This window comes from Pleurodeles waltl, chromosome 6 (genome assembly GCF_031143425.1).
Source record: "Pleurodeles waltl isolate 20211129_DDA chromosome 6, aPleWal1.hap1.20221129, whole genome shotgun sequence".
NCBI classification, from domain to species: domain Eukaryota; kingdom Metazoa; phylum Chordata; class Amphibia; order Caudata; family Salamandridae; genus Pleurodeles; species Pleurodeles waltl.
Window position 1 is genome coordinate 1,201,532,978 of NC_090445.1, and position 27,125 is coordinate 1,201,560,102.

The 27,125-nt window shown below is 43.2% G+C and overlaps 1 protein-coding gene across 4 annotated transcripts in view; it reads left to right on the forward strand.

The window, feature by feature from the left end:
* Positions 1 to 27,125, forward strand: part of CCAR1 (cell division cycle and apoptosis regulator 1) — a 1,667,827-nt gene that overhangs the window by 1,312,932 nt on the left and 327,770 nt on the right. For all 4 annotated transcript variants that reach the window (XM_069240502.1, XM_069240501.1, XM_069240500.1 and 1 more), the window contains one exon: positions 16,449 to 16,569. In XM_069240502.1, coding sequence (XP_069096603.1) covers positions 16,449 to 16,569 — 121 coding nt within the window. The remainder of the gene's footprint in view (positions 1 to 16,448; positions 16,570 to 27,125) is intronic.

The following is a 27,125-nucleotide window of genomic DNA, read 5'->3' on the forward strand; positions in this document are numbered from 1 at the left end:
CTGCTCTGTTACTTCTTCTACCTTACAGATAAACAGAATGTCTGGTTCTGCCAACAGTGAAATATGCATTGATGAAAAGAGCCCATGTGCAAGATTTCTTGTGTATGTTACAACATATTCATCATAGAAGTCTGATATCTGCCTTTTAATCTGCCAAAACTGCTCTTTTAGTGTGTGTATGTCCATATTGTTATCAAACCCACTCAGAATAGAAAAGGGTTTAGCAGAGCTTTTAGGGATTGAGACTGGTGTATTATCATCTAGTTTGGGAAGAGCACAAGCCTTATGAGTGGAACTAAGGAATCCCACAGTCTTTACTGATCCATTTGATACAGGGTCTAGCCTGCTGACTTGAAAGCTCTGAGGGACTGAAAGGTCTTTATAAGAGTCAGCACTGCACTTTGAATTCTGAGAAACTGGCCTAGATGGGCTGAAGCACTCAACAGAAAACAAGGGAATCCCTAGTGTGGCTTCTTGAACAGTGTCAGGGTTCTTTGTTTTGGCAGAGTGCTGGAAGTGAATTTGGGATGCGCTAGCATGAGGCAAGGAATTAACCAGTTTTTCTTGAGTGTGAGTGTCTTGTGCAGAGGTAGCAAAAGCACTTCCACGGTTACGAACATTCTTACTGGCTTCAGCTAATAGATATTGCAAAAACTCATTACGTCCTTGTAATTCTTCTACAGACAGGGACTGGGGGTCATAGCCACAAATAACATAATAGTCTATCTTTGAAAGATTAGCAAGCCACTCAGTATAGTACTGAACTTGCAAGTTATGGTTTTCTTTAACAAGTCTATCCTTTAAACTAAGGTCTTTTTTAGAGGATTTCAGAGAATGTTTAGGCTTAGAAAGGGGTGTCTTGACATGATAGGAAAGCCCTTTAGGTTTGTGTGTGCCTTTACTGCCAGGGGAGCTTGAAATGTTTGGGTCGTGCATTCTGTCACGGTTTCGGGCGGGTCTGATCAGGATTATGGTTGGGACACCCCTTGAGGTCACCGAATATCCTAGAGAGGTAGTGTGCTGGGGCAGAAGAGCAGCTAAAGGCATACACGGAAAGGACAGCTATGGACAGGCACAGGAAACAGGAAAGTAAAAGCAGAGCAACCCTTGTGTGAACAAACAGGAGACGGATTACCAGTGGACAAACATGCTGGGGTTGTACACAGAGTAAGACGCAGAACCTCCCACAGTGACAGGGAATCTCAATGCCTCTGTGCAGTTTGCTCTTACAGATAGTCACCCTGCCAGCCCCATAGAAAGGAGGCAGCAGAAGTGATTCTGTCTCTGGACCCTAGAGCACAAACAAGGATAGTACTTACATACACAGGACACGCTCTTGTGGGTCCAGCTGGAAACACAGTGGCGATTCCTGGGAAAACAGCAATAGCACACTGTCACTGTTAGGCACGAAATACAACGTATAACACTGGACAAGGATGGGGGCTGGAATTGCCTCCTGGAAACCAGGAGCCAACCCCAGTACACAGGAGGACACGTATACACTGGTGAAGACTGATAGAACACTTACCAGACACAAAGAGCCAAGAAGAAACAGAAACAGAAGGGAACAAACAAAGAGGCAGAGGCAAGAACTAGGAACAGGCTCAGGCTGAAGCAAAGGCGGGTCTAGGACTTGAAAACAGGGCGCAAACTTCTGTCTGGGACAGACAGAGACAGGACTGGGCAACTGAGAACAGGCTCTGGCTGGAACAGGCAAGGACAGGACTGGAATACAGGGAGTAGGAAATGAGCAGTAAACAGGACTGGGAAACAGAGAGAAGGTTCAGGCTGAAACAAGGCAGGAGCAGGGCAGAGAAACAGGGAGCAGGCTTTGGAAGACACAAACAGGTACAAGGCTAAGAAGTAGGGAGCAGACTCTGGCTGGAACAATCAGGAGCAGGGCAGAGAAACAGAAAACAGGATCAGGCTGGAACAGAACAGGAACAAAACTGGAACACCATCCGACAAGGGGTCTGTAACACAAAGGAATTGAAGTCCGATGCACGACGGGGAGCTTGAGGAAATGGCTGCTTATAAGCAGTTCCAAACTGGGCTGCACAGGAGAGGTTTCAGGTGTGTGTGGTTTCGGACACTTGCAAGTCCTGGAGGAGAGGATCCAGTGAAAAGGAGCAACTGGACTTCTCCCATTGAAAACAATGGGAAACAGAATCCGGGTTTTCCTGACTACCAAGCTGTGCATTATGGGATTTGCAGTCCCAAGAAGCAAAAGTAGTCCTACACAAGTGTACCATGGAGAAAAGCGAAACAAACAGGAGTCAGCAAGGGACTCTAGATAGGTGTTCAAGGTGATTCCCAGGCTTCTGACAGTCCCCTTACAGCGCCCCCTGGAAATGGGACGACCGAGTCGTAACACCTCCATATCCCTCTAAAGAGGAGGAGCAACTCCACCGCCTGGACCCAAAAAGAGCGTTGTCCTTCTGCCTTGACTGCACACAAGACTTCTGGGCGGGCAACTAACTCTTTGTGGGGTATATTGGTGTGAAGAAAGGTCGAGGAGTTCAGAAACTGACCATCTCTTTGCATCAAAATCTGCTGCACACTGGCAAAGAAGCAGCCTGCTGAGGGCGTAGGGCTCATTCCACCAGAGCTAAAGCTGTGTTAGCATGTGGAGTCCTAGTCCTGGACATCTGCACACGTTTACCAAACATTACTGCCTGAGTAGTCGGGTCTGCAGGGATGGGAATTTCGCCTGTTCGGTTCTGCAGGGCTTCCTAGTTTAAATGTGTCTGCAGTCCCACCACCGGGAACGGTATTGCTTGGATATCTGTTTAGAAGTAAGCAATCTTCAGCTAAAAGTCTAGCAGGTGAACAAGTTACTTACCTTTGGTAACATCTTATCTGGTAGAGACAATATCTAGTCGCATATTCCTTTCCGAACCACTCATCCTCCTTGCTCTGTTGACAGATTTCTAGGGTTAGGGGTAAACCCTTTCAGGGCCCTAGTTTGAACACACCAATGTCAGTGCACTTTATGGCTCCTCGCTTCTGGCGTGGAAAGTCCTGAAAAGTAACTGACATCAGGGCGCTGAGATGGCATCTATACAGGTGACGCAGATGTCATTTCTGGTGTAGCCAAAGCAGCCGCACATAGCCGATCAACGCCACCCACTGGCTCACAGGGCTACTGCACACGAAAAATCTTCTAGATCCAATCTGACACCTGGGGAAATTCAAAAGTAAGGAATCTGCATCTCTATAGTGTCTCAACCAGACAAGACATTACTGAAGGTGAGTAACTTGTTCATTAGGTCCTAACTATAACTACCTATTGCCAGTAGGTATATATGTTATTTACTGGCGATCTGCAGTAGGTAGGTAAAATTAGCACCATGTTTTAATGAAAAAAGTGTTTTTTAACTTGTCTATATTTTTGGCACCTTTTGACGAATCTTCACAAACTTTTCCAAAGAAATTGTGCCAGTGATTCTTGTTGTGCATGGTAAGTTTTGAGGTGATCAGTCAAGTGGGGGCTGAGAACAAGGCAGTGGGGTTCAAAAAACATTTATTTCCCATGTTAATTCCCATAGGAGATTTGAACACGACTACAGCCTGTTAGAAATTGGGTTTTTGGTTGGCAGTCAGGTTACCCCCTGTCCAAGCAAGAACCCTCACTCTAGTCAGGGTAAGTCACACACAATCCAAAATTATCCTGTGCCCACCCTCTGGTAGTTTGGCACGAGCAGTCAGGCTTAACTTAGAAGGCAATGTGTAAAGTATTTGTGCAATAAATCATACAATAACCCAATATAGCACCACAAAAATACACCACACAGTGTTTAGAAAACTATATAATATTTATCTGGATAATTGCAGGTCAAAACGAATAAAGATGCAATGTGAAATTGTAGAGATATCACTGAAAAGTGATATAAAGTGTCTTAAGTCTTTAAAAAGCAAACAAAGTCTATTTCAAGCACAAAGTACCTGGTTTAAAGTGGAAAATCTCTGCAAAGAGCCGCAAAAGAAGAGATACGTGGAAAAATGGTGTGTGCGTTGATTTCTCCCCTGCACACACGGACTTGCGTCGTTATTTTTCAGACGGGGAAGTCGGTCGTCATTATCCAGCGCGCGGACAGTCTCTTTCTGTGGTTCGCGGGATTACCAGATGTCCCGGGGTCTGTGCGTGGAATCCTAGGCTTGTTTTCCGGCTGCGCGTCGTTCCGGTGGGCTGTGCGTGGAATCTTCTCCCTCACGGCAGGCGTTGTGTCGATTTCCTTTCTGAAGTCGGGTGGCGTTGTCCAGGCGAGGCCGTGAGTCGAAGTCCTGGTCGCACAGCAGGCGGCGCGTTGAGCGACGTCTTTCCAGATCGGCGTGCAGTGAATTTTTCACCACGGAGCAAGCTGTGCGTAAAATCTTTCAGCGCACAAGGTGTCCAAATGAAAAAGAGAAGTCTTTTTGGCCCTGAGGCTTCAGGGAACAGGAGGCAAGCTCTATCCAAGCCCTTGGAGAGCACTTCAGCAGCAAGGCAAGAGTTCAGCAAGGCAGCAGGGCAACAGCGAGGCAGCAGTCCTTTGTAGAAAGCAGACTGTAAGGCACAGAAAGATTTAAGTGCAAAGAAATGCTCACTTTCTAAAAGTGGCATTTCTAGAATGGTAATATTAAATCCAACTTCACCAGTCAGCAGGATTTGGTATTACCATTCTGGCCATACTAAATATGACCTTCCTACTCCTTTCAGATCAGCAGCTACCACTTCAGTACTGTATGAAGGCAGCCCCAATGTTAGCCTATGAAGGGAGTAGGCCTCACAGTAGTGTAAAAACGAATTTAGGAGTTTTACACTACCAGGACATGTAAACTACACAGGTACATGTCCTGCCTTTCACCCACACAGCACCCTGCTCTAGGGGTTACCTAGGGCACACATTAGAGGTGACTTATATGTGGAGAAAGGGGAGGTTTAGGCTTGGCAAGTACTATTAAATGCCACGTCGAGGTGACAGTGAAACTGCACACACAGGCCTTGCAATGGCAGGCCTGAGACAAGGAAAAGGGGCTACTTAAGTGGGTGGCAAAACCAGTGCTGCAGGCCCACTAGTAGCATTTAATCTACAGGCCCTAGGCACATATACTGCACATTACTAGGGACTTATAAGTAAATTAAATAGTCCAATCAGGTATGATCCAAGGTTACCATGTTTAAAGGGAGAGAGCATATGCACTTTAGCACTGGTTAGCAGTGATAAAGTGCACAGAGTCTAAAAGCCAGCACAAATAGTGTCCAAAAAGTGGAGGGAGGCAGGCAAAAAGTTAGGGGTGACCACTCTAAGGCTGTCAGGTCTAACACAGCCCAAACAGCTGGAAGGAACTATACCAAATTTGGCAGAAAGGTTGCTTTCAGTATCTAGATTACGCTTCTTGTTATTTGGTGTAAATCCGTTCAGATGTTTAACAAAAATTAAAGGAAATACTAATTTGTATACCTAGGGCCGCAGATCCTCTCTGACAACTTGGGGAATAATAGCTTGTGCAGAGTTCTGCAGAGCTCTGATTAGCTGCCAACACTTCAACTAAGAAGTGTTGGTAGCCATCTTCAGACTCTGCTTCAGCCTAATCCCTAAAAACAAAAAAAGTGAAGAAAAAAAAAAAGGGGCCAGGCTAGGGACACCATGACCCCTTAGCTCTGGTGCTGGGGTCCCAGAGAGACCCCTCAAGAGCAAAAAAGCACTTTTAAAAAAAAAGCATTGCCACAAATTCATGACACTTGCAAATTTGTGGCAAAATGTTTTTTTGTTTTTTTTTAAACAAGCGTGGTCTCCAGCACATGTTTTAGTAAATCCCCCAGGTTGGCCATGTCCTAGGGGCATGTAAAAACTAAAGGATGGGGTGCACTGGGCCCCCTTCCTGGGCTTATTTATTCCCTGGGGACGGTCACCTCCCTGGGGCTTCAATTCAGTTAGTCAGTGGGGGGGGGCACCCCCCTTCCCCACAGCCCTGGGAACCATCAACTCCCTGGGGCAAAATGTTTAAAATATTGGAGGGGGGCTTGAGGCTTCCCCTGCAGTCTCATTTCACTATTGTTGCCCTGAATGGCACCCTGACAGATGACTTGGCCCCAGCAGATGGAATCTCAGTTGTATGTAGGTTCTGAATTTACTTGTGCCCTTGCCATGCAATGCTAATTACCGCAGATATTAAAGCACTCATGACATTCATAATGTCATTAAAAATATCAATGAAACAGCAGACAAAATATTGAAGAAAATAACTGTGCATAGCGGGTGCACGAGTTCTAGTTACCTTAGGGCGTGAGTTATAGTTACTTGAAAGAACTCTAGCTGCTGAATTTCTATGGTTTTGTGAGAGTAAATTCAGAACCTAACTATAACATAGTACACATATATTATGTGACCAACACAGAACAAACAGACACACTCAATGCAGGATTTTTTTTACTTTTGTTTATATAAAAGCACAGAGAAATACACCAACAGAGTTTGATTATGTAGATTATTATCCATTCTTGTGAAATATGCTAACACTGATATAATTAAATTACAGCAGCAGATCAATGCATTGAATAGTCAGCTTGATAAACTAATTAAGCAGTATAGAGATGATATAAATATGCAGTTGAAAAAACATGAGGAAGTTATTAAAGCACTGAAAACTCAGGAATTCTTGACAGACAAACAAGATTATGATAAGGAACATATTTTCACATTTGCTCAGCTAGTCAGTAATATTGAGTGCTAGAAACTGGAGGGTACCAGATGTTTGCTGAAGCAGAAATCTGCTGGCACGGAAACAGAGTTAAGCTCTGATTTTTATACTGATACAGTGGTAGAGAGGCGTGTGCTTCAGGGGACACCAGTGAAATGCTTCTATAATTGAGGAGTTGGATTTGTTAAGGTTGGACCGGAGTCGAACTCTGAGACCCTGAGATCCAAGGCACAAAAGTGTAAAAGGAGGAGTGTCAGAAAATGCAGCCTCTGGGTTTGTCATTTTGTCTCAAGAGTTGGTTCAATTATAGTCAAACGAGAATTGATATTTTTAAGTTTATCCACAAATTAAAACTCCTAAAAGTCAAAAAGCAAGTGAAAGTGTTACCAAGGGGTAATCCAGACCACCACAATTTGAATGTTTCTGGTTTGGAACTGATAAAGGAACTCTGTGAGCTTGACAATCAGTGTTTGAGAAACAATTATCCAGTTTCTGAGCAAGCTGTAATTGGTATGCATCTGTTAAAAGTATGGAGCAAATGTGAATCTTTGTATGAACCTGAATCTACAAGTTTTACTGGTAACTCCATATAATGTAGTGGATGTTTTCAATGAGTTATTAATTGATGAAGTACCTACATAAGACTGTGAGCAAAAGAGGCTGCCCCATAATGCAAATCAGAGGAAATATTGAGCTTTAATTAGCAAATTACAAGTGCATGACAATGTAATTATTAGGCATTCCAACAAAAGGGGCAACATTATTCTCTGGCCTGGTAATCTATACAAGCAAGAGGCATATAATCAACTCAATAATGTGGAATGTTTTGCAAAGTATGGTCGCAATGATAGGATTCAGGTGAAAGTGCAATACAAGTCTGAGCTGATAGAGTGGCAAAAGAAGTGACTTTTCAGTCAGGGAGAGTGTATGATTTTATGTACTGATCACCCCAAGACACCAATCCTCTATTTAATTCTGAAGGTTTATAAAAATCCTCTAGTGACCCCTCGTGGCCGATAATATCTGTACAGGGAAGCTTGTTTGAGAACACATCAAAATATATAAATTACTTCCTCCATGATTATGTTAAAAACACACCTTCTTGTGGAAAAGATATTGGTGATTTTTTTAAGATGATCTTTGATATTCCAAGGGCCAATGAATACCTACTAATATCTTTTGATGTGACAGCGTTATACGCTAGTATTTGCCACCAAGATTTTTGAAGGGATGTCCATTAAATATGTACAGGCACACTTAGATGTTAAGTATGATACAATGGTGCCATAAAAACAATGATTTTCTGTTTCATAATAAATTGTTCCACCAACTGCGTGGCACAGTGGTGGGCACCTGTTTCGCCCCCAGCTACAAATGTTTACACATGGGCTGATGGGAGGAGCAGGTGCTCTGTAATGGCCACACATTGGCACTGGAAAAACATTTGGTCATATGGTCACATTTCATTGATGATCTCTTTGTGATATGGAGAATTTTTGGTGGAGAGTGCTATGAAGTTTGTCAATGAAATAATGTCAACATTTCAAATTTGCACTTCACCAGCCAAATCAGTGAGCAAGTACATTTCTTAGATTTAGAGGTATTCATCAGGAACAACAAGATTGAGACCAAATTGTACAGACAATGAGACTGCAGGAATACAATTCTACATGCTTCAAGCTTTCATCCACAGCACTTGAACGCAAGTATACAATATGGTGAAATGCTTCAAGCAAAATTCAGTTGCAGTGTCAACAGTGATATTTTAGATTGTCACAGTGACATGAAAGTGAGGTTCGAACAAAGAGGGTACAATATAGAATTACTAGAGCAGACTCAGTGGTGGTAAATAAGAAAGGAAGGGATGAGCTCCTTTTTGCAAGCAGAGCAAGTTAACAAACCAAGGGAGCAATCAGATTGATTACCCTGTACAGCAATCAGGACAAGGCATTAGGATCAATGATTTACAGTCATTGGCACATCATTAAATCAGATCCCGTCATAGGCACAAATGTGCAAAGAAATCTGTTCACATATTCCGAGGCTTACTCAATGAGAGATGCTCTGGTGAGGAGTAGCCCTGAGGTGATCAAATCAAAAAGTTGACTTAGTCCAAAGAATGAATTTTGAAAATGCACCAAATGTAGAGCGTGCACAATAGGAGGATAAATAGTAAAGAATATCTAACCTCCTTTGATGTAAAGCTGCATAAAATCAAGGGTGTATTTGACTGCAAGACAGAGTATGTTTTGACATGCATTTGCAATTTGCACTACGTAGGAAGCACTTTGCTGCAGGTTCATAAACGCATACTGCAGCATATTTGAGCTATCAGTAATGTTGATCAAACATACCCAGTTGCCAGCTACTGTGCAGAATTTCACAATATTGATGTGATACAAATGTGTTACTATGTTATTGATGCAGTGCCTAAAGCAAACAAGGGGAGACAGAGTGGAAGCACTGAGACAACTGGAGGCAAAATACATCTTAGATTGTGATTTCAAATTACTGAATGGCTTAAATAATGACGAAGAGTTGTATACATGCTTATAATATTGAATTTGTAAAATGACTAAATAACGTGTTACAATTTTTCCCTTTTTTTAAATCTATTTTCGTTTATTTTTATTTTGCCCATCATGATTAATGTATGAGTGTGCAGGAGTCTCTCTCGTAACATTGAATTGAGATTGAGTAATTTTAACAATCATGTAGTTGCTCCTCTTTTCAATGTATTTTTGACTATATTAACATGAGGGTGGAAACTAAAACAATAATGAATGGCAAGGAATGTGTGTGAAGTATGCACATTTGGACTCAAGTTTTGGTGCAATAATTTTGTTAAGATAGGCTATGCTGCATATTCATTAATTTGACGATTTGTTGAACATGAGTAATGAATCTGCCCAGTTGGGCATAATTTCAGCATATAGTGCAAATCATGTAAATATGAGCTATTGGGAGTGTAAGAAACTTGTATTATTTCTTCATTGACAAATATGTTTATACTCAATATGGTCTGATGATGAATTGTGTGATGTAATAATTAACCAGATGTCCAATTGCTGTGTAGATGTAATGGCTAGTAGTTTGCTGTTAGTTTCCTTGATGAAGCTATATATATATATATATATATATATATATATATATATATATATATATATATATATATATATAAACAAAACAGTGGCGCAGCACTTGTTATGTGATCAGTGCTATGATGGTAGCAGAATCATGTAACTACGTAGTGTTGGCCAATTAAATAAACAAAGTATTGTGGTATAGTGAGCAGTATTTTGTGTCTGCATCAGTCCTGTGGGGGGTAGCGCAAGTTGTAGATTGACATTGTACTAACATATATATATATATAATGTGACCAGCACAAAACAAACGGGCGCACTCAAGGCAGGAAATGTTTACATTGATTTACATAAAAGCACAGAGGAATACACCAATGCGTTTTGACCTCAATTGATCTTATTCACGGTTAGTCTCTAGTCCATCATCACTATCTATGTACGGTGCTGATCGAGTCACGTGATCACCTGTATATAACATACAGTCACAATGTATGATGGAATATGAAGTTCAACCCATTTCAAATGTTAAATCATATGAGGATTGTTGGAAATTGCCCTCTCTACGGGGTTACCCCCAAACCTTTTGTCTTCCTCCTCCTACTTTTTGGTGGATTTTTCGCTGGTTGGCTTTAGGAATCTATGTGTTTTACCACTGCTACCTTGATTGGCATATTTATTTTAAATGTACGTCCCTTGTTGGATGGTATACTGTATCATCAGGGCCTATAAATTAAATGCTACCAGGGGGCCTGCAGCATTTATTGTGCCATCCACTTAAGTAGCACCTTAAAATATGTCCCAGGCCTGCCATTTCAGATAGAATGTAGTGTCACACTGGCTTGTCCACTTAGCAATTAAAACCCCTTGCTAAGCTTTAAACTTCCCTTTTATTACATATGTCACCCCTAAGGTAGGCCCTAGGTAACCCATAGGGCAGCATGCTGTATAATTAAAAGGTAGGGCATGCACCTTTTCGTTTTACATGCCCTGGCAGTGAAAACTCCCAAATTTATTGTTTCACTACTGTGAGGCCTACCCCTCCCATAGGATAGCATTGGGGATTTCCTATTACATTTAATAAACTGTAATTCCTAAGCCAGAGGTGGTAGATATGTTGTGTTTGAAATCTGTGAACTTGTAATGATAAACCCTCTTTAATGGTAAAATTGGATGTATTATTACAACTTTGAAAATGCCACTTATAGAAAGTCTGCATTTTCCTGCCCTTAGCCCTCTGTTCCTGCAGCCTGCCTTAAGTCATATGACTGGGTGTAACTGACAGTTGAGACTTAGTGAATTCATGCAAGACTGGGACTAGCAGAGCCTGAATGGGCCATTAACTGACTTGATGGGGGGGGGGGAGATAAGCACAGCCCCACTTGCAGCTGAATAGGCTGAGCTGTTCCACCACACAATAGGTGTAACAACTCTGTATTTTTAGTGCAGCCAGCTAGGAGCCAGGGCAAGGGAGTTAGGAAATCCCTGAAATGTCAGAGAACTCCTATGGAAATGTCACCCAACTTCTAGGAGCAAGGTATCAGGGTATAAAAATAGGGCTGTCAGACCTCCTTAGTTCACTAGCGGACCTGCAGAAGGACTCTCAGAGGGCTGCCTGCTGCTCTGACCTGCTGTGCACTCTGCTAAACTTCTGCAATACCTGGAAAGACTACTTTGCTCCCTGGAGCCTGCCTTTAACCTTCAGAGGCCAGCTCTGGTGTGGAGCCCTGCATTATCACCTGCAACCAGGACTTCTAGAAGTGACTCCAAGGGCTAGTTTAGCTGGCCCCTTGTTCAGGACAACAGGCCCCCACCTTCTTGAACCTGCACCTGGACCCTGTCTGAGTGTGTCTTGACTCCCCAAGAGTTCTCCATCGACTCCTGGACTCTTGGTTGTGGTGCTAAACGTGCCCTGGTGTCTGTTTTATAAAACTGAGGGCTTGCTATTCTCTGGTTCTACAAATTGGATTTTGATGGATTTGTTGTCAAATAATTTTAGAACTTACTCTTTTTTCCTTAAGTGGTTTGAGATTTTTATTGTGTTTTGCTTTCACTGTATTGATGTTTGTGTACTTCATAAACACTTTATGCATTGCCTCTAATTTAAGCCTGGCTGCTTTTTGTGCCAAGCTACCCAGGGTTAAGCACAAGTTAATTTAGTGAATTTTTGTAGTTTACCCTGCAAGGGATTGTGGCTGTTGCTTGACCAGAGCTGACACCCCAGTCAACCAACAACACAATTTCTAACAGTGTTATGGCAATAACTGTTAATTGTGTAAAACTGCATTTAATCAAAGGAGTATTTCTCACAAGGGCCAGACAAAGTGTGTCCTTTCGTTGCAGTTTTTCCGTTCATTGCATATTTCCAGTTATGCATAAACCTTGGTGATGAAATTTGATTATGTGACCACATCATACTTACTGATTCTGTACTGGGTCATAGCAATAACAATTAATTTTCCTTCACACTATTGAAGCCCTCCAGAGGGTGCTTTTTCCAATTACATACTGGATTCAACAAATGTTTTGGCCTCTTCTTTATCCTTATTCATTCAAATTGTATTCTTACTCAGTTAGAGCAGATGAACAGACATTTATTTGTTCTTGTTTAACCCATTAGGGCTCAATGTTCCAGTGTTCAAAATGTACCACAATGCTAATTTTCTTAAACTCAGTTGTCTATCTCCACCTCTCTCATTTCGTTCAATTGTGTCAATACCATATACTAATTTCTTTCCAGTCACTTGCATTTTCTGTCTCGAAGTGCCTTGATACCAGATAGTTTCTATCTTTGTTAATGCTTGTGTATGTTCCAATACTCTCCTTTTCAGTCTGCATGTTGTGCTGCGTATATATACAGAATCACACAAGCATTTGAGGATATAAATAACATACCAACTGTTGTATGTTATCCTCTTATTGATGGTTCTCATGCTACCATTTCTCATTTTAAATTCTGTTTTAGTGATTTAGCATGTTTTACATTGAGTATACAATATCATATTAGAAGTGTAATTAAACCAATTGGAATTCGATAGCTTGGTGCTTGTGCCAACAATATTCCAAAATATCAAATGAATCTGTGAGTTCTTGATTTGTGATACCTTGGGTGGACCCTCCTTTTGAACTACCACTTCCAGGTTACTGTAGTCCTTTGCTGGACTTATTACTCCAATGTGCAAAGAGCAATCTTTAGGCAGTCTCTCTATATCGTATAAGCCCGTTAGAGGGGTAAATCTGTTGGTTCTAAGGATACATGGATAGTTAATTGATCCAGTGCCCCGAGGAGTAGGTAGGGGCTTAGCCACTGGTTTACAGCAAAAATATACCTATGTAAAAATAGCCCAGTGGCATAATGGTGATACGGTTGTTAAAAATATTCCAGTGGGCATTTTGAGTGTTGTGCAAAGTTAACCAAACAACTAATTTCGAATTCCTACAGTAAATGATCACACAGTCCCATTTAGAATGTTTAGTTGAGGGTCCATTCCACTCCACCATCCTAACAAAGAAAATATCCTTACATTACGAGCTGCTGAAGTCAGAATTGCTGGTTAACCAATGGCACACTTTGGTTTTGTGTTCGCCATCGGATTTCTCTCTATATGCAGGCAGATATGGAACATTTACTAAGATGGCTACATAGGGGCAATAGTATGGTGGAAGATTGAGGTGAGGACGAATAGTAACAACAACTTGCGGGGCAGCCTCCTTGGTTCATCTGCTGGCACAGTATCTCTAGGCTTCACAGCCTCTTGCTCGCATTCCCCACCCCTAATAGATCGGGTTCCACCTGTTAAATTGATGTGCGAAATAGCCAATTCGGTGAATGTGGACCCTGAGCATGCATCCCTGCATAGTCTGATACTACGTTGACAGTATTAGTTCCCTCTGCTTCCTCCGCCCTGGTGAGCAAGAGGGCCACATTATTACAGTTTTAAATTTTAGAATCACCTTCTCCAGGTTTGCTTTTCTCTTTACCAGGGTGTAACACAAATGTCAATCAAGGCTTTACTCTTTCTAATTAATGGGTCCCAATTGTAGTTGTTAATTTCTACCCATTCTTCCCCATAGCCGGAAAACAGTTTAGGTTCAGGGAGGTTACAGGTGCGGGTATTTTTGTTTGAGTTTTTTTAGACCCAGGCCTTATTGTCGCAAATGCTCTGTAGCTTCATTTTGGAAGAAGGGCCTCCTTCACTAATATGTGAGCAGTCAAGGTCATTAGCATTCCATGTGAAAGTTGCAACTCTCCTGGCTAGGTCGTCCTCCGGCAGTGCAATATGAATAATTGTAAAATTGCTTGAAGCACCAGAATACTATGGGAGCGAATTGGGATGGGAAGTGGCCAATCTCCTTGGTCAAGGGACAACCATTGTTCTGCCAAATCAGTTTCTTTAGTGTTGACCCCAGCTGCTCTGGCTAGAAAGGTGTCCATTGTGGAGCCGTTTACTGCAGTAGTTCCTCTGGTTTTATCCCCACCCTCTGGCATTTTTCGTTTTCCAGTTATGCCTATATAGCAGGAAAACATCGCTTAAATCAAAAATAGTGCAGAATATTGCGACTAAAGGTAAGCCTGAAAATACGTTATCAGTCAAGGGAATATTTGAGAAGAGTGGGTTGAAAACAGCAAAGCCAAAAGTTGATGCCTCCATGGAGGGGCCTCTAGGCTTCCATAATCGATCATAATTCTCCAGAGCTACTTTGTCCTGCAACCAAGAGGAGTGACCCAGCCCAGTCTCTTCTGTCCGAAAACGGCCCCGTCTGGACACAGCCCAGGCGCGTCCCTGGACTGCAGGGCTACAGGCAGCCTTAAAGGTGTATAGGCCTTTTCCTGCTCCTGATTTGTAAAACTGTGGTGCAGCCTGGGACACAGAGTCCATCCCCATAGTTTGTTGCTGTTCTTAGCCCATCTCGCGCTACGGGACTGCAAGGCAACGATATTCAGACCCCTCTTCTTCCTGCTGGGTAAATCAGTGGTGCAGCCTAGGACACAGAATCCAGTCCCCATAGACTGTTGCTGCTCTCCGTGCGTCCCCAGGGCTACAAAACAACTTTGTTGTCACAGGGCTGCACAGGGGAGAGAGCAGGATGTTTGCCTTTCACGCATGGGAAAAACTTTTTTTTAATTTAGATGTGTTGCATGTCCTGATTTTACACTTCTGTGTAGATGTGTGGCAACAAATGCCATGATCATATGTCCTGAATAGATAGATTGCCTAAGCCATGGCAAACATTAAGAACGTTCTACAAAAACTGGACAAGGGCACAAGCTGAACCCAAAGAGCCATCCCAAAATTGGCTGCGTTTGGCATGCTTTGTGCACTGTTCAGTTATAAAGACAACTGTCAATGCAGTGTCGGTAAGGGTGTTTAATAATAACATTTTAAGCCTTGAGGCAGGTATGCATTGGATTGTATCTCACATGCAGGAGCAACACGAAAGGCTCACATAACTGAAGACTACATCTAACAAGCATTTTCAATGCAACGGGGCTAGCATTTGCTCGAGTTAGAGTTATTTGCGTTGTAAACTCCTAACCTAACTTTTCTTGCCACACCAATTAAAAGGAAAAAAAAACACAGCGCAATTGCGCTATGTAAAATGCTGCGCTATCCCACTGAAATTGAAAACGAAAAAACGGAGCGCGATCGCGCTATGTAAACCCCAGCGCGATCGCGCCGCGGGAAAAATTTACAGATAAAGTAGTCCAGAAACCAAGCTCAAAGCACCGAGCCTCGTATGTTTCTAGTAGTTTACCGGTGCTGTGTAGGCGGGCTAAACACCGGAAAAGGCATGAGGTATGCATGTCTTTCACAAATGAAAGCAAACAGATTTTAAAGAGCAACCAATGAAAGAGACCGAAGTGACCTGGGCATGGTTTGAAGCCCAAAGAGAGATTACTTTATGGACTGAGCGCTTTGCGCTCGCCCATAAAAACGCAGTTCTTGGTAAACTTGCTTTGAAAGAAATCCACTGTTATTACTGACAGATTAGAAACTACGGAAGCACAGCAGGTATGATCAGAGCAATAAACTAACCTGTCAAAGATGTTGTCAAGAATGATTTCTAGAAACTGGACAGTACCTTAAACTCTTTTAATGGGCCGGATTCCTACCTACTTAGTCTCAGAGAAAATTATCCTCACAGCTTTTCAACCACTGTTAAGGAATGTATTCCAGCAGAAACATCTAAGGTTTTCATAGTCTTTCAAACACAGAGTGCCACACATCTAATGCATGCCACGAGATAGAGAGAATGTAGATTCCATTTATGCTGAGTTTCCCTACACGAAAACTGAAAATGTAAATCAACTTAAAAAGTTGATATCCCCATGCACTTGGCATAATGGACAGTATATCTGCATGGATATCCTTCACTTGTGCCATCTTTCACTGGTTAATTTACTTAGTAGAAGACCTAGGTACTAACAATATGTGCCTGCCAGTAAAAAACATACGCTTCATATACCTTACTGTGCCATTCTTGAGAGAGAGATGCCTCTCAGTATAGGTGTCTAAACTAAAAATGGGTAGAAAAAGGCAAATTGACTTTCCAGTAATGTAAGTGATTTACCTGACACCATTGTAGTACGAATGGGACCAAAATATTGATTGCTAGAATATTATGAACGTTGCAAGGAAAGTACTCACTTATGTTACATTTACCTCTTTTACTGAATTTAAGGTGAAGAAAATTTTTAATAAAGTAGCACTGCGAGAATCTTGCTTTTACCGAAAATTAACTGATGCATCAAAAGGTGAAATAAGTATTGCAGTCAATGAAGAGCTACATGAAGATATGTTAGGTAAGATATTAGAACATCTATCTCCTCTACATGTTGCCAGTATGGATGGAGGTTTTGTTGATGTCAATGGTTCTCCTTTGTAGCTTTACAAAACTGATAGTGAATGTGTATGCCCACAGGAGCAGTACAGCTATTTTTCCCAGCATTTGGTTCAACATTGTATCACAACACAACAAGCAGAACAGATTATATGATGGATCCCATAAGACGGTAGTGGATTAGCTCAATGAATGAGGAAGAACCAAACCGGGAGAGTTAATTATGATGTTGACTATTGTCATTGAAGCTATTGTGTACTCTGAAGAAACAAACCTGTGCTACACATATGATAAACAGTGATATTTGACTTGTGTGCTTGACTATGTTTTATGGAAATTGATAGTGGCATTGCTTGGTGACTTGTTGCTTGTTTATGAACGTGACTGTACTACATTGTATACCTTCACAATATATATTTTTAAAAATCCATCTTGTGCAATGCAGTGATAAGGAGATAACAGCATTTACTGCAATAAACTATTATTTAGAAAACAATTTTATGTGTATGAAGGTGCACATCTATAACAGCAATACAAAATAGAGTTATATAGTTTACAGTCACAGTTCAGTAGTCCTAATAGCATTAGTAAATGCATAAAATAATGAAAACTGCACACTTAAACTAAACCATATGGATTTTAAACAATTAGAAACCTGGCTTCTCAGAGGTTCCTGCCCTACCAAAGAACAATCCAAAGCAGAACTAGAGTAGCAACAGCTAATACGGGTCAATAGTGCTTCATAGTTGAAACATTTTTTAAACCATGGTCTTCTCTTTCCCTTTCCTGCCATACATAGCTTGTAAATGAACTTTGAACTTTGCAAAGTCCAAGAGCACTTTGATATCATCAGTGAGTAGTGGGTGTAACACAGCCTGATTTCAGTTGTTGATAGATTAGCAAGAATAACTTACAGTTGAAATTTATAGGGTTTATAGGCTAACTCCAGCCATTTAGGATGATCTGGTGAGAAAGACAATACGTGATGGATGGACATGCTTAAGAGCATAAATTTATTCTTGCCACTGACGGTTGCTCTTTGCCCACATCTCTCCAGGCCCACACCACAATTTGGATTTTATAAGACACATTTCCCTTTTCTATTCTGGTTTGTTAGAAATAGTTAAATTGCCCTGTCTGTTTATGTATGTGCCCTGCAGTTTACTGTGTCTTAGGTACTCGATCCATACCTCAATGAAGCCCAATAGAATGAAATTGCTTTTGGGGTTGATTGTATTCCCGTTCAAAGAGGAGATGGCCTTGGAATTTAGGCTAAACACTCTCTTTTGAGTCATGCAAACATTGATTTGTGTGGTTCAGTTTTGTCTTCAATAGCCCCGTGAGTAGAACATTATAGCATAGTATACAGCCCAGACCAATGCCATTGTTTGTGAAATTAAAACCATTTTTTTGTTCTTTCAACAAAAAATCACTTGCATATTAGGAAAATCTAGAAAGCTCTAATAATCCACATTTTAATCTTAAACCCTTTTGCTAGTATTTGCACAACAAATATGATCAGCTTGTCCAGAATGACCTTCCGAGAAACAATTTAATTAAGTGGCCTGTATACAAACACCTGGAAAATGTATTTTGTAACCCACAGCAGTGAATACCTAGATTATGGGGAGTTATTATTTGATACCCTTTATTAGGTTCCATACTGAAGAATATTCTCTAACAGAAGTGCTTGTGGAAATATGCCATGGAGAAATTGCTAACCTCATGCAAGTAACTAACTGTTCCTTATGAATTTTCTCCCTCATCCATATCAACTATTCCATACATGACATGCACTATATTTGCAAGAAGAAAATGTTGAAACATTTTTCTGAGATCTATAACAGTTTGTGACTTCTGGGGCCAGGGAATCAAGAATAAAAAGAAAAGAATGCACCAAAACTCTTATGGTGCTCCGTCTATGTTTCTGATAAATACTTTTAACTGCATATTCCTCACCTTTAGAATATCCCCCAAGCACCAGGCTCGATCTAGAAATTGTCTATGTAGTGCTGCCGCACACAATAGATGCTGCTGTGCAACTCTGACTTGGCTTTAATTCTCCCTGAAAGTGATAGAGCAGAGCTCCATATAAGCACCACCTCCTGCATGCCAACATCACATCCTTTATTTCTACGTCTTCAAAGGCAGATCCAGAGCTTCACTCCCTCTTTCATCATTCTTTTGATGACTTTCAAGACAAATCCCAGTGTGCAAGGAAACAATGTCCCTGCTTAAAACTACAGGTTTCAAACCATATTTCAACTGAGGTGTGTCTTTGGGCTGAGAGCGTTACTCGATGTTGTGGGATTAGTGCACCCAAAGATGATCCAAAACTGGGAATTAAAGCTGTTTGTCTCTGAACATAGGAAGGAGTCATGGACTTCACATAAGTTCTGCATCCCATCCAATTCAAGGGCGCGGACCTGATCCCACTCTTGAAACTGTTCCTACAACAGGTCTTCTTCCCAGTCGAAGTCATGCAGTAAGGGAAAGTCAAAATTGAAGAGAAATATCAGGAGACAAAGCAGGACTTGACCACATCCCACCACTCTCTATCCAATGTGAAGTTGTGAGGGCTTTAAGGTGACACTCGATCTTGCTCCCGAGTCCCAATTGAGGAGCTGATTCTGTAATTGATCTTGATGTGTTCCAAGTTTCCCGGGCCAACAACAATGCAGCAGGAGGTCGAGGGCTTTGCGGAGACAATGCTGCTTGTTTATTGGCACACTTGAGCTCCCTCTGGTCACCTTGGGCCCCAAGGATCTCCATGGACCTCCAGCTGGGTTACCACTGGCAGATCTGTTCAATGTGCTGTCTGAGATCTTGGAACCAATTGTTGGTTCTGCACTGACTCTGGTGTCAACTTACATTTCTTCTCCAAGACCTGCCCTGTTCTCTCTTTTTTTATCTATGCTGGTCCCAATGTTGCCGGCCCGAGAGGAAGATCCGTTGCCGACTCCGTTGTCTGACCCTGAGCGGAATCCATCTTGGCCCCAACAAAGGTCACTTTCCAGCTCTACTTCACTACATGCCATCCAAGTATAACCTGATTTTGACAATATTCCCCCAGCCGTCCTCCGATGATCCATCAATCTTTTTGGTTCACACTCTGATCAAAGTTTACCACCACTAAGAGACAACATTGGTGATTAAGGGGATGAGTTACCCCCACATTATGATGATGACAAGTTTATATATGAACTTACAGAATTTCAGAGAGTCTTGATACATCCCCTGATACAGGGTAGCCCCCCTCCCCACCCTTGGACTGTCAAAAGAAGTAAGTGCTTCCTTTGCTGTGGTATATCAGCATGCAACTGACGTCCCTGACCTACAACTGCTTTCTGCAGAAGTCAAGAAAAGTGTCCTTACAGAAGCCCTGCAATTTGGGCCACCTTCTTCTGAGCCCTTATTCCCGTTTAGCGAAGCCCTCACTCACACTCTGATGGGCACTTGGTCTAAGTCATACTGTCACCCAACAGGGGGCAGATGCCAGGCAGGTGCCCTGTGACCCTGATTTTCTTGCGCAGCATCTGACCACTGAGAGTTTGGTGGTCCAAGTTTCCACCATTAAAGGTAAACATAATTAATTCCCATGACTCCTCAGGGCAGAGAGTCAAAAAGGGAATGAGCCATTCAGGGAAATGATGTTCTTTTTGGCAAGCTTAGCCTTGCGATTGGCCAACACAGTTTGTCTACTTGGCAAATATATGTACACCCTCTGGGGCATGGACAGTGAGATCTTGCAGGTGGTTCCAGTACAAATTAGGGCCTCCTTGGCTCAAACCTTTCACTTTGGCCAGTATGCAGCCAAATATGTGATTTGTGCTGGCCTGGATACTACTAATTGGTGTGGGCTGGCAGTGTGGCACTAATGTGGCACTCCGTAGCCATGCATGGATGCAATCCACAGGATTTTCTGGCGATGTGCAGGCATCCCTTATGAATATGCCTTTCGATGGGTCACTGCTTTTCAGTGAAAAAACTGATTCTTCCTTAGAATAATTTAAAGAAAATCGTGTCACAGCTCACTTTGTGGGCATCCCAACCCCGGGCAGACAATGTGGTAATCTCTTTTGGCCTTTCCAAGGCTTCACCAGAGGATTACTGTATAGCCTTATCAATCTACCCACCCTCCACTGCATTTACACCAATCCTTTTGTGTTTGGGGACGTGAAGCTGGCAAGCACTGTGCAGGTCACCACAGGCTTCAGTCCTCCCAGTGACCCTCCCCTGCATTACCCACCATGTGGGAAGTGTGATCCAGTACTTTCTTTCAGGGTGGCAACCAATCCCATCTAACAGATAGGTCCTCCAGATCATTCGGCAATGGGCATCCCTGTTGTTTTTTTCCGCCTGCAGCACCTTCCATCCCCATCAGGGCACCTGTCCATTCTAATGCAAGAAATGCAAGCTTTACTCTCCAGAAGAGCCACTGACAGGGTACTGGACTCAGAAATAGGGATGCGTACTTACTCTTACTATTTCTTTGGGTCGAAGAAGGATAGAGGGGTTTGGCTAATTTTAGATTTTTGCCCACACCAGCGACTTTTGGGTGTTTTCAAAAGTGATAGCTCTGGTCGCCATCTATCTTCAGAGTGAGGATATCAGTTTTGCCCTACCCTGACGACTAGCTGTTGAAGGCGGCCTCGCTACATTAGGTCTGGGACACCCTCCAGATGACAAAGAACTCCTGACATTATTTAGGTTCTTGATCAATGAACCTAAGTTGCACCTGTATCCGTTTATATGAAACGTCCTGGACACAGTGAAATCCAGGACCTTCCTCCACCACAATGTGTCCAGGATATTTGGGCTACCATCCTCCTGTTTAAACCTTGGTTCTGGATCTTGGTGGAATCCGTTTTAAACCTTGGTTCTGGATCTTGGTGGGATCAGTTATGAGGTTTATTGGCCTGTTAGCCTTCTGCATCCTACTTGCCACTGCTCCAGGTGGCATAATTAGGCTCTGCAGTGGGATTTGACGTCTCCTTGAGTCTAGCACCAAGGAAATCTGTTGAGTGGCATCCAGGTTTCAGGGAAGAATTCACAAGAGCTGCAGAAGAGTGTGTTGACCAGGACTTTTGGACTTGAGTGTCCACTGATCAGGTTACCACTATGAGAAGATCTTCTGTTACAGTAATGAGACAGGGTTCTGCACCCAAACCTGTGCAATCTATACCTAAATGTGTGGAGATTGAATGATGGCAGCTGACTGGACTTAATCTAAAACATGAAGTTGTTGATGTCACCCTTGCTGCCAGGCATCCATCTACAAAATCCATTTATGCTGGGCACTGGAATAAATTTGTGGCCTGGTGTGGGGTTTGGAACACAGACCCCCTGCATGCTAAACGTTTGGATGTTTTATTGTTTGTTTTTTATTTGGACCAGCAAGGCCTTGCACTGGGGACTATTAAATATCACTTTTTGGCCCTTTCAACTGGTTTGTGTTTGTTTGACCAACAATCCTTGTTTAAATCACTCACCTGTTGTGGTGCTATTTCTTAAAAGTTATGTTCCCTTTCAAACTGTTTGTGATGCCACAGTGAGACCTTAACTTCGTTCTGAGGTTTCTTAGTTCCTCATGTGCACTCTCTTTTGACCCAAAAGACTGTCTACGTCAGTGTGATAATTTCAGCGTAAGTCAACTCCAGGCTGTGTCAATGCATCCAGCTTTTTGCTGTATAAACTGGTTCTGAGGAACTGAAAAGCTTAATTTCCAGAAGTTGTGACTTCTTTTAATGTTCGGCAAACCACCACTCCCCCAGCATTCTTTGCCTGTCTCACCCCTTGGAAGAGGAAAGACTGTATCAGCTGGACTCCAGAAGCGCTTTAAGCTTTTAAACCAATCACATTCAGGACCATCAGGTGCACAATCAGATTTTTGTGGCATTTTCTGGGCCAAAGAAATGCAAGGCAGTGCAGAAAGGAACTCTGTTGAGGTGGGTAGTCCTCTCCATTAAGATTTGCTATGCATTGCCCAAAAAACATCCTACGAAGATCTGATAAACTATTCCACTAGAGCCAACGCTGCCACAACCGAATTTGCATGACAGTGCCTGTCCTTGACATTTGTCAGGCCCCAGCATGGTGGCCAGTGCATACATTCAGAAAGTACCACTTACTGCCTTGACAGTCAAGAACCAGTGGGAAAGGCAATTCTTCTTTTTGGTCTAGCAAGAGTTTTGTGTCTGACTGCACTCCACACACCCTCCACCTGGGGTGGTATTGCTTTGGTATCTATTCACGAAAGTGAGGATTTTGTGGTTAGAGTATTCATCTGAAGAGCAAGGTAATTAGTATTGGTAATGCGTTTTCTACTGCATACTCTATATAACCGCAGATTCCTATTGTCCTCCCACTTCCCTGTTCTCTGAAGTGGTCTCGTTTCACCAGTTACCACTTAGAGTCCCAAATTAGAGATCTGCATACTAGTACCGCCATTTGTTTTTTGCTCTGTGTCCCAGATTGTGGAAGGAGTCCAGCAAGAAACGGATTCCTTAGATGCCACTCTGCACTATCACTTCCGAGTCAAAATGAGCCAACGCAGAGCCTCTAGGCATCTTCTGGCAGTTCACAGGAGCACTGCTGAGACCATTTCCAGAACCAGCCTTGCAACTAGGGGATATTCTAAAGATAAGGAATCTACCGTTAGATAGACTAGCCACCAGAAGGAGCATTACCAAAGGTTAGTAAGTTGTTGTTTATGTCCTGAAAGCTACATTTCTTTTTCGAGCCAGGATCTTCTGCTCAGATTCCTCAGGTTTAATAGACCAAAAAAAGCCCTAGAAGAGATGGCAATAAAGTTTTAAACTCCCATTGAGGTAATATCAAGGTGTGGGATGCCTCTTATTGCTGGACACAAGGAATTAACTTTTGAGTTCTCATAAACACTGGAAAGTTGTAGTTTGCCCAGTTGCTCCAGCCCTGAAGAAAAACACTGTCTGTCTAAGACTCAGACAGGGTTGGCTGGACTGTTCCCATTGGAGCAGCATCAAGGTGGATTTGCATATTGCTAGGTCCAATTTGAGGTGGCCAGAAAATGATGAATTGGAATGCTACCCCGAGCAATTGCCAGTGGTTGGACAAATTGCAAACATTCCTGTAATCACCTTTTACGTGTTTGATGTGATTCAGACATCAGCTGACAGAGCGCTGATTGTTGACATTCAACTTTCATAAATAGACACAATTTAGAAATATGGTTGTATTATCATTTTGAGGATTTGGAAGTGGAAATTTAAATTCTCATGAAAATCGAAAATCGAAAAAGTTGACAAGTTGACGTTTACTTAGCTAATGTGTAGGCTGCAGGAGCTTATCCCCAAAGTTAAGTAAATATGGGACTGCATGCAGGCTTTGTTTCCAGGGTTTATTCCAAACCACAACCTGGCTACAATATACCAGACAAAGTAATTTCAACTGCAGACAATGAATACACACTGACATTCTCCTCCATTAAATCATTCATAGATTTACATGCTTGAATCTCAGTAGATAAAGTGTTAGCCTCTGTTTATAGATTAGGCAGTGTAGAACACATTTGCCAAGGATTCTGCAAAACAGAGGAGGTGTAAAATCACTCCTCCCACTTCATCTGAAAAAACTCCAACTCCAACCGATTAGGTGCAAGGATTCTGAATTTTACTCCTGCAAAGGCCACTACAACTCAAATGTTCACAACACATTGTTAAGGCTGCAAGTTGGCTCCAACCTCTCCTCAACCCTCTATATAATATCCTTTTCATCAGTATTGATCAATTTACTGAATTCATCCAGTCGCTTTGGCAGTTTTTGTCCCTGATTATCTTTTTTGTGGGATTTATAAGAATGCTTGTGCCTTTGCCTACCGTGTCAGCATTTTTAAAGAAGGCCCTTGTCTTTTCCTGTGGGGCTCATGGAAAGAAGAGTCTCCTTTTATAGACATGCTTGTTAAGTGCATTTAATGCTTCTACCCTGAGCACAAACCTCAGGAGAGTTATATATCCTTTGAGTTGGCGTTCCTTAAAGCAGATGGTGACCTGGCATGCGACTCCACTCCGCGCGGGACGAAAGGAAGTTTCTGCAATCGGTCACAGAGTCTAAAGTTGTTGTCATCCCACTCAAAGTCCTCTGGGTGATTGGGTAAGTTGAGGCACAATAAAAAGAGTAAGAAGTTTAAGCCCTTTTCAACTTCTCCTTGTTCGCTGGCTGACACAACAAGGGAGCATCATCATTCTAGGCTTCGGTTTTCGGGGCCTACCCCTGGGCTGACCCCACGCCTCCTCGAATTTCTGGGAGCTGCAGTGACACCCACCCAACTGAAAGAATTTTATGAGCCCATGCGCCTCATTGATGGACAGTCTGACTGTGCCGGAGCGCCTATGGGCCCCGCAGGTTTGAAGGGGGCTATTGGGTTCCACACCAGCAGCTTTAGCCTTGGTGCAGATGGTAATGGGGTCCAGACCGGTGCTGGCCATACCACTTCAACCTTCCCTGGCACCGGTCCCAATGCTCCTGGCTCCGACGGCACCATCATCCCCAACTCTGACATGGAACTGCATTGGTGTCGCCCGACTCTGACACAGGCAGGAGCTTTGCCTCCCTGTTCAAATCTTGGGCCTTTTCTCCTAGGCTAGGCCTCGGGGAAGAATGGGAGGGGTCGCTGACCCTTTAAAATACCAGCCATATGAAGCAGAAATGGAATGGCATGAGGACTTGTGTGAAGCCAGTGGTCTCGACACATCCCCAGGTACTGGAATGCGTTCTCCTCCTACCATGGCTACGGAGGAGGGAACCTCTTATGCAATGGTGGTGAGGATGGCAGCTAAGGTCTTAGACCTTCAGCTACCCTCAGTGGCCATCAAGTCTAATCTCTTGACAGAGGTGCTACAACTGGGGAGCTTCCACCTCCGAACCCCTGCTCCCGTTAAATGATGCCCTCATGTACCTCCTTCTGGATTACTGGTCACAACCCAGCAGAGAGGCTCGTTTGAAAAGGATGATTGCCTGCTGCCATCGCCCTGCACCTGGGTCCCCAAGTTTCCTGACGCAACACCTCACCCCTAAGAGCTTGGTGGTGCAAGTGTCTTAATTCCTATGGCATGTTCTCTTCCGCTACGCAGATAGGGAATTCAAGAGCCTAGATTAATTTGGAAAGTTTTTTTCTTCTGCCAGCCTTGCATTATGGTCTGTGAACACCACATGCCTTTTGTGCTGTTATTCACACACTTCGCTGGACATGGTTCACAGGTCTTGGAGGAGGCTTGTGCTGTATTCTCTCAGGCTATTGTCGACCGGACAGACGCAGCAAAGTTCACTATCCTTTGTGGCCTGGACATGACTGACTCATTAGGCAGAGCAGTTTCAACAACAGTGGCCCTGAGGCGGTGCACCATCTGGGGGATGTCTGGCTTTTTAGGGGCTGTCCAAGCTTCCCTGATGGACATGGCTTTCAATGGCACCCGTCTCTTCGGAGATAAAGCAGATTCGGCGCTTGAGCGCTTCAAGGATTCTTGTGATATGGCCAGGTCCTTGGGCCTCATAGAGGCATCTCACCCCCCCCCCCCCAATCTGCCTTTCTTGGCTATGGAAGGGGCTTCCAAATGCACCAATTCCCATCCAGCCACCATGCCGTGCATGCTGCCCAGCCTCTGTGTGGCCGAGGGTGTGGGACCCACCAACCTCGTGCGTCAGGTGGCCAGCTGTCTAGTCAGTCTGTGGCCCCCGCAGCAGCCTCCAAATCCTCCTATTCTGACTCTGCACCACCAAGGTCACCCAGTTAGCGGCATGATTCGCCATCACCTGCTCCACTGGCAATCCATTACTTCAGACAGGTGGGTTTTGCAGATGGTCCAAAGGGGTTCACTATAAACATGCCGAAGTCACAACTGACTCCCTATTTGATGCTCCCTTTCACTGGGGCTCTTCTGGACACAGTGCAGTTCCAGGCTTATCCTCCTTAGTGGTGAGTCCAGGATATTCAGACTATGATACAGATGTTTCAGCCTCTAGCCTGGATTTCGTTGAGACAGACTCTGATGCTGCTGGGCCTCAGGGCCTCCTGAATCATGCTGGTAATACATCCCAGATGGCATATGTTGGCTTTGTTTGGCACTGAAGATCTAGTATGCGCAGTATCAGGGAAATCTCTCCTACATGGTCCACATCTCGGAGGGAACTGCAAAAAACCTGCAGTGATGGCTAACGAATCCCGATTGGCCCAGATGCAGAGCCCTGTCCCTTCCTCACCCAGATGTGACAGTACTGACAGATGCGTCACCCATGGGCTGGGGTGGCCAACTGGGAGAGGTGGAGATCAGAGGGATCTGGTCTCTGGCGGAAATGGGACGCCGCATCAACATGCTGGAGCTCCGTGCAATCCAAATGTGTGGGAAGCTGGCTATCTATGCAGTGTACAAAATAAAGGGGTACTCTATGCAGATAGCTATAGGCAACACTTTTTGATTTACAGGGGTAAAAGTAATAATCCCAAAAGCTCTGTTTTGTGATAGTGTGGGCAAGCAGTTTGGC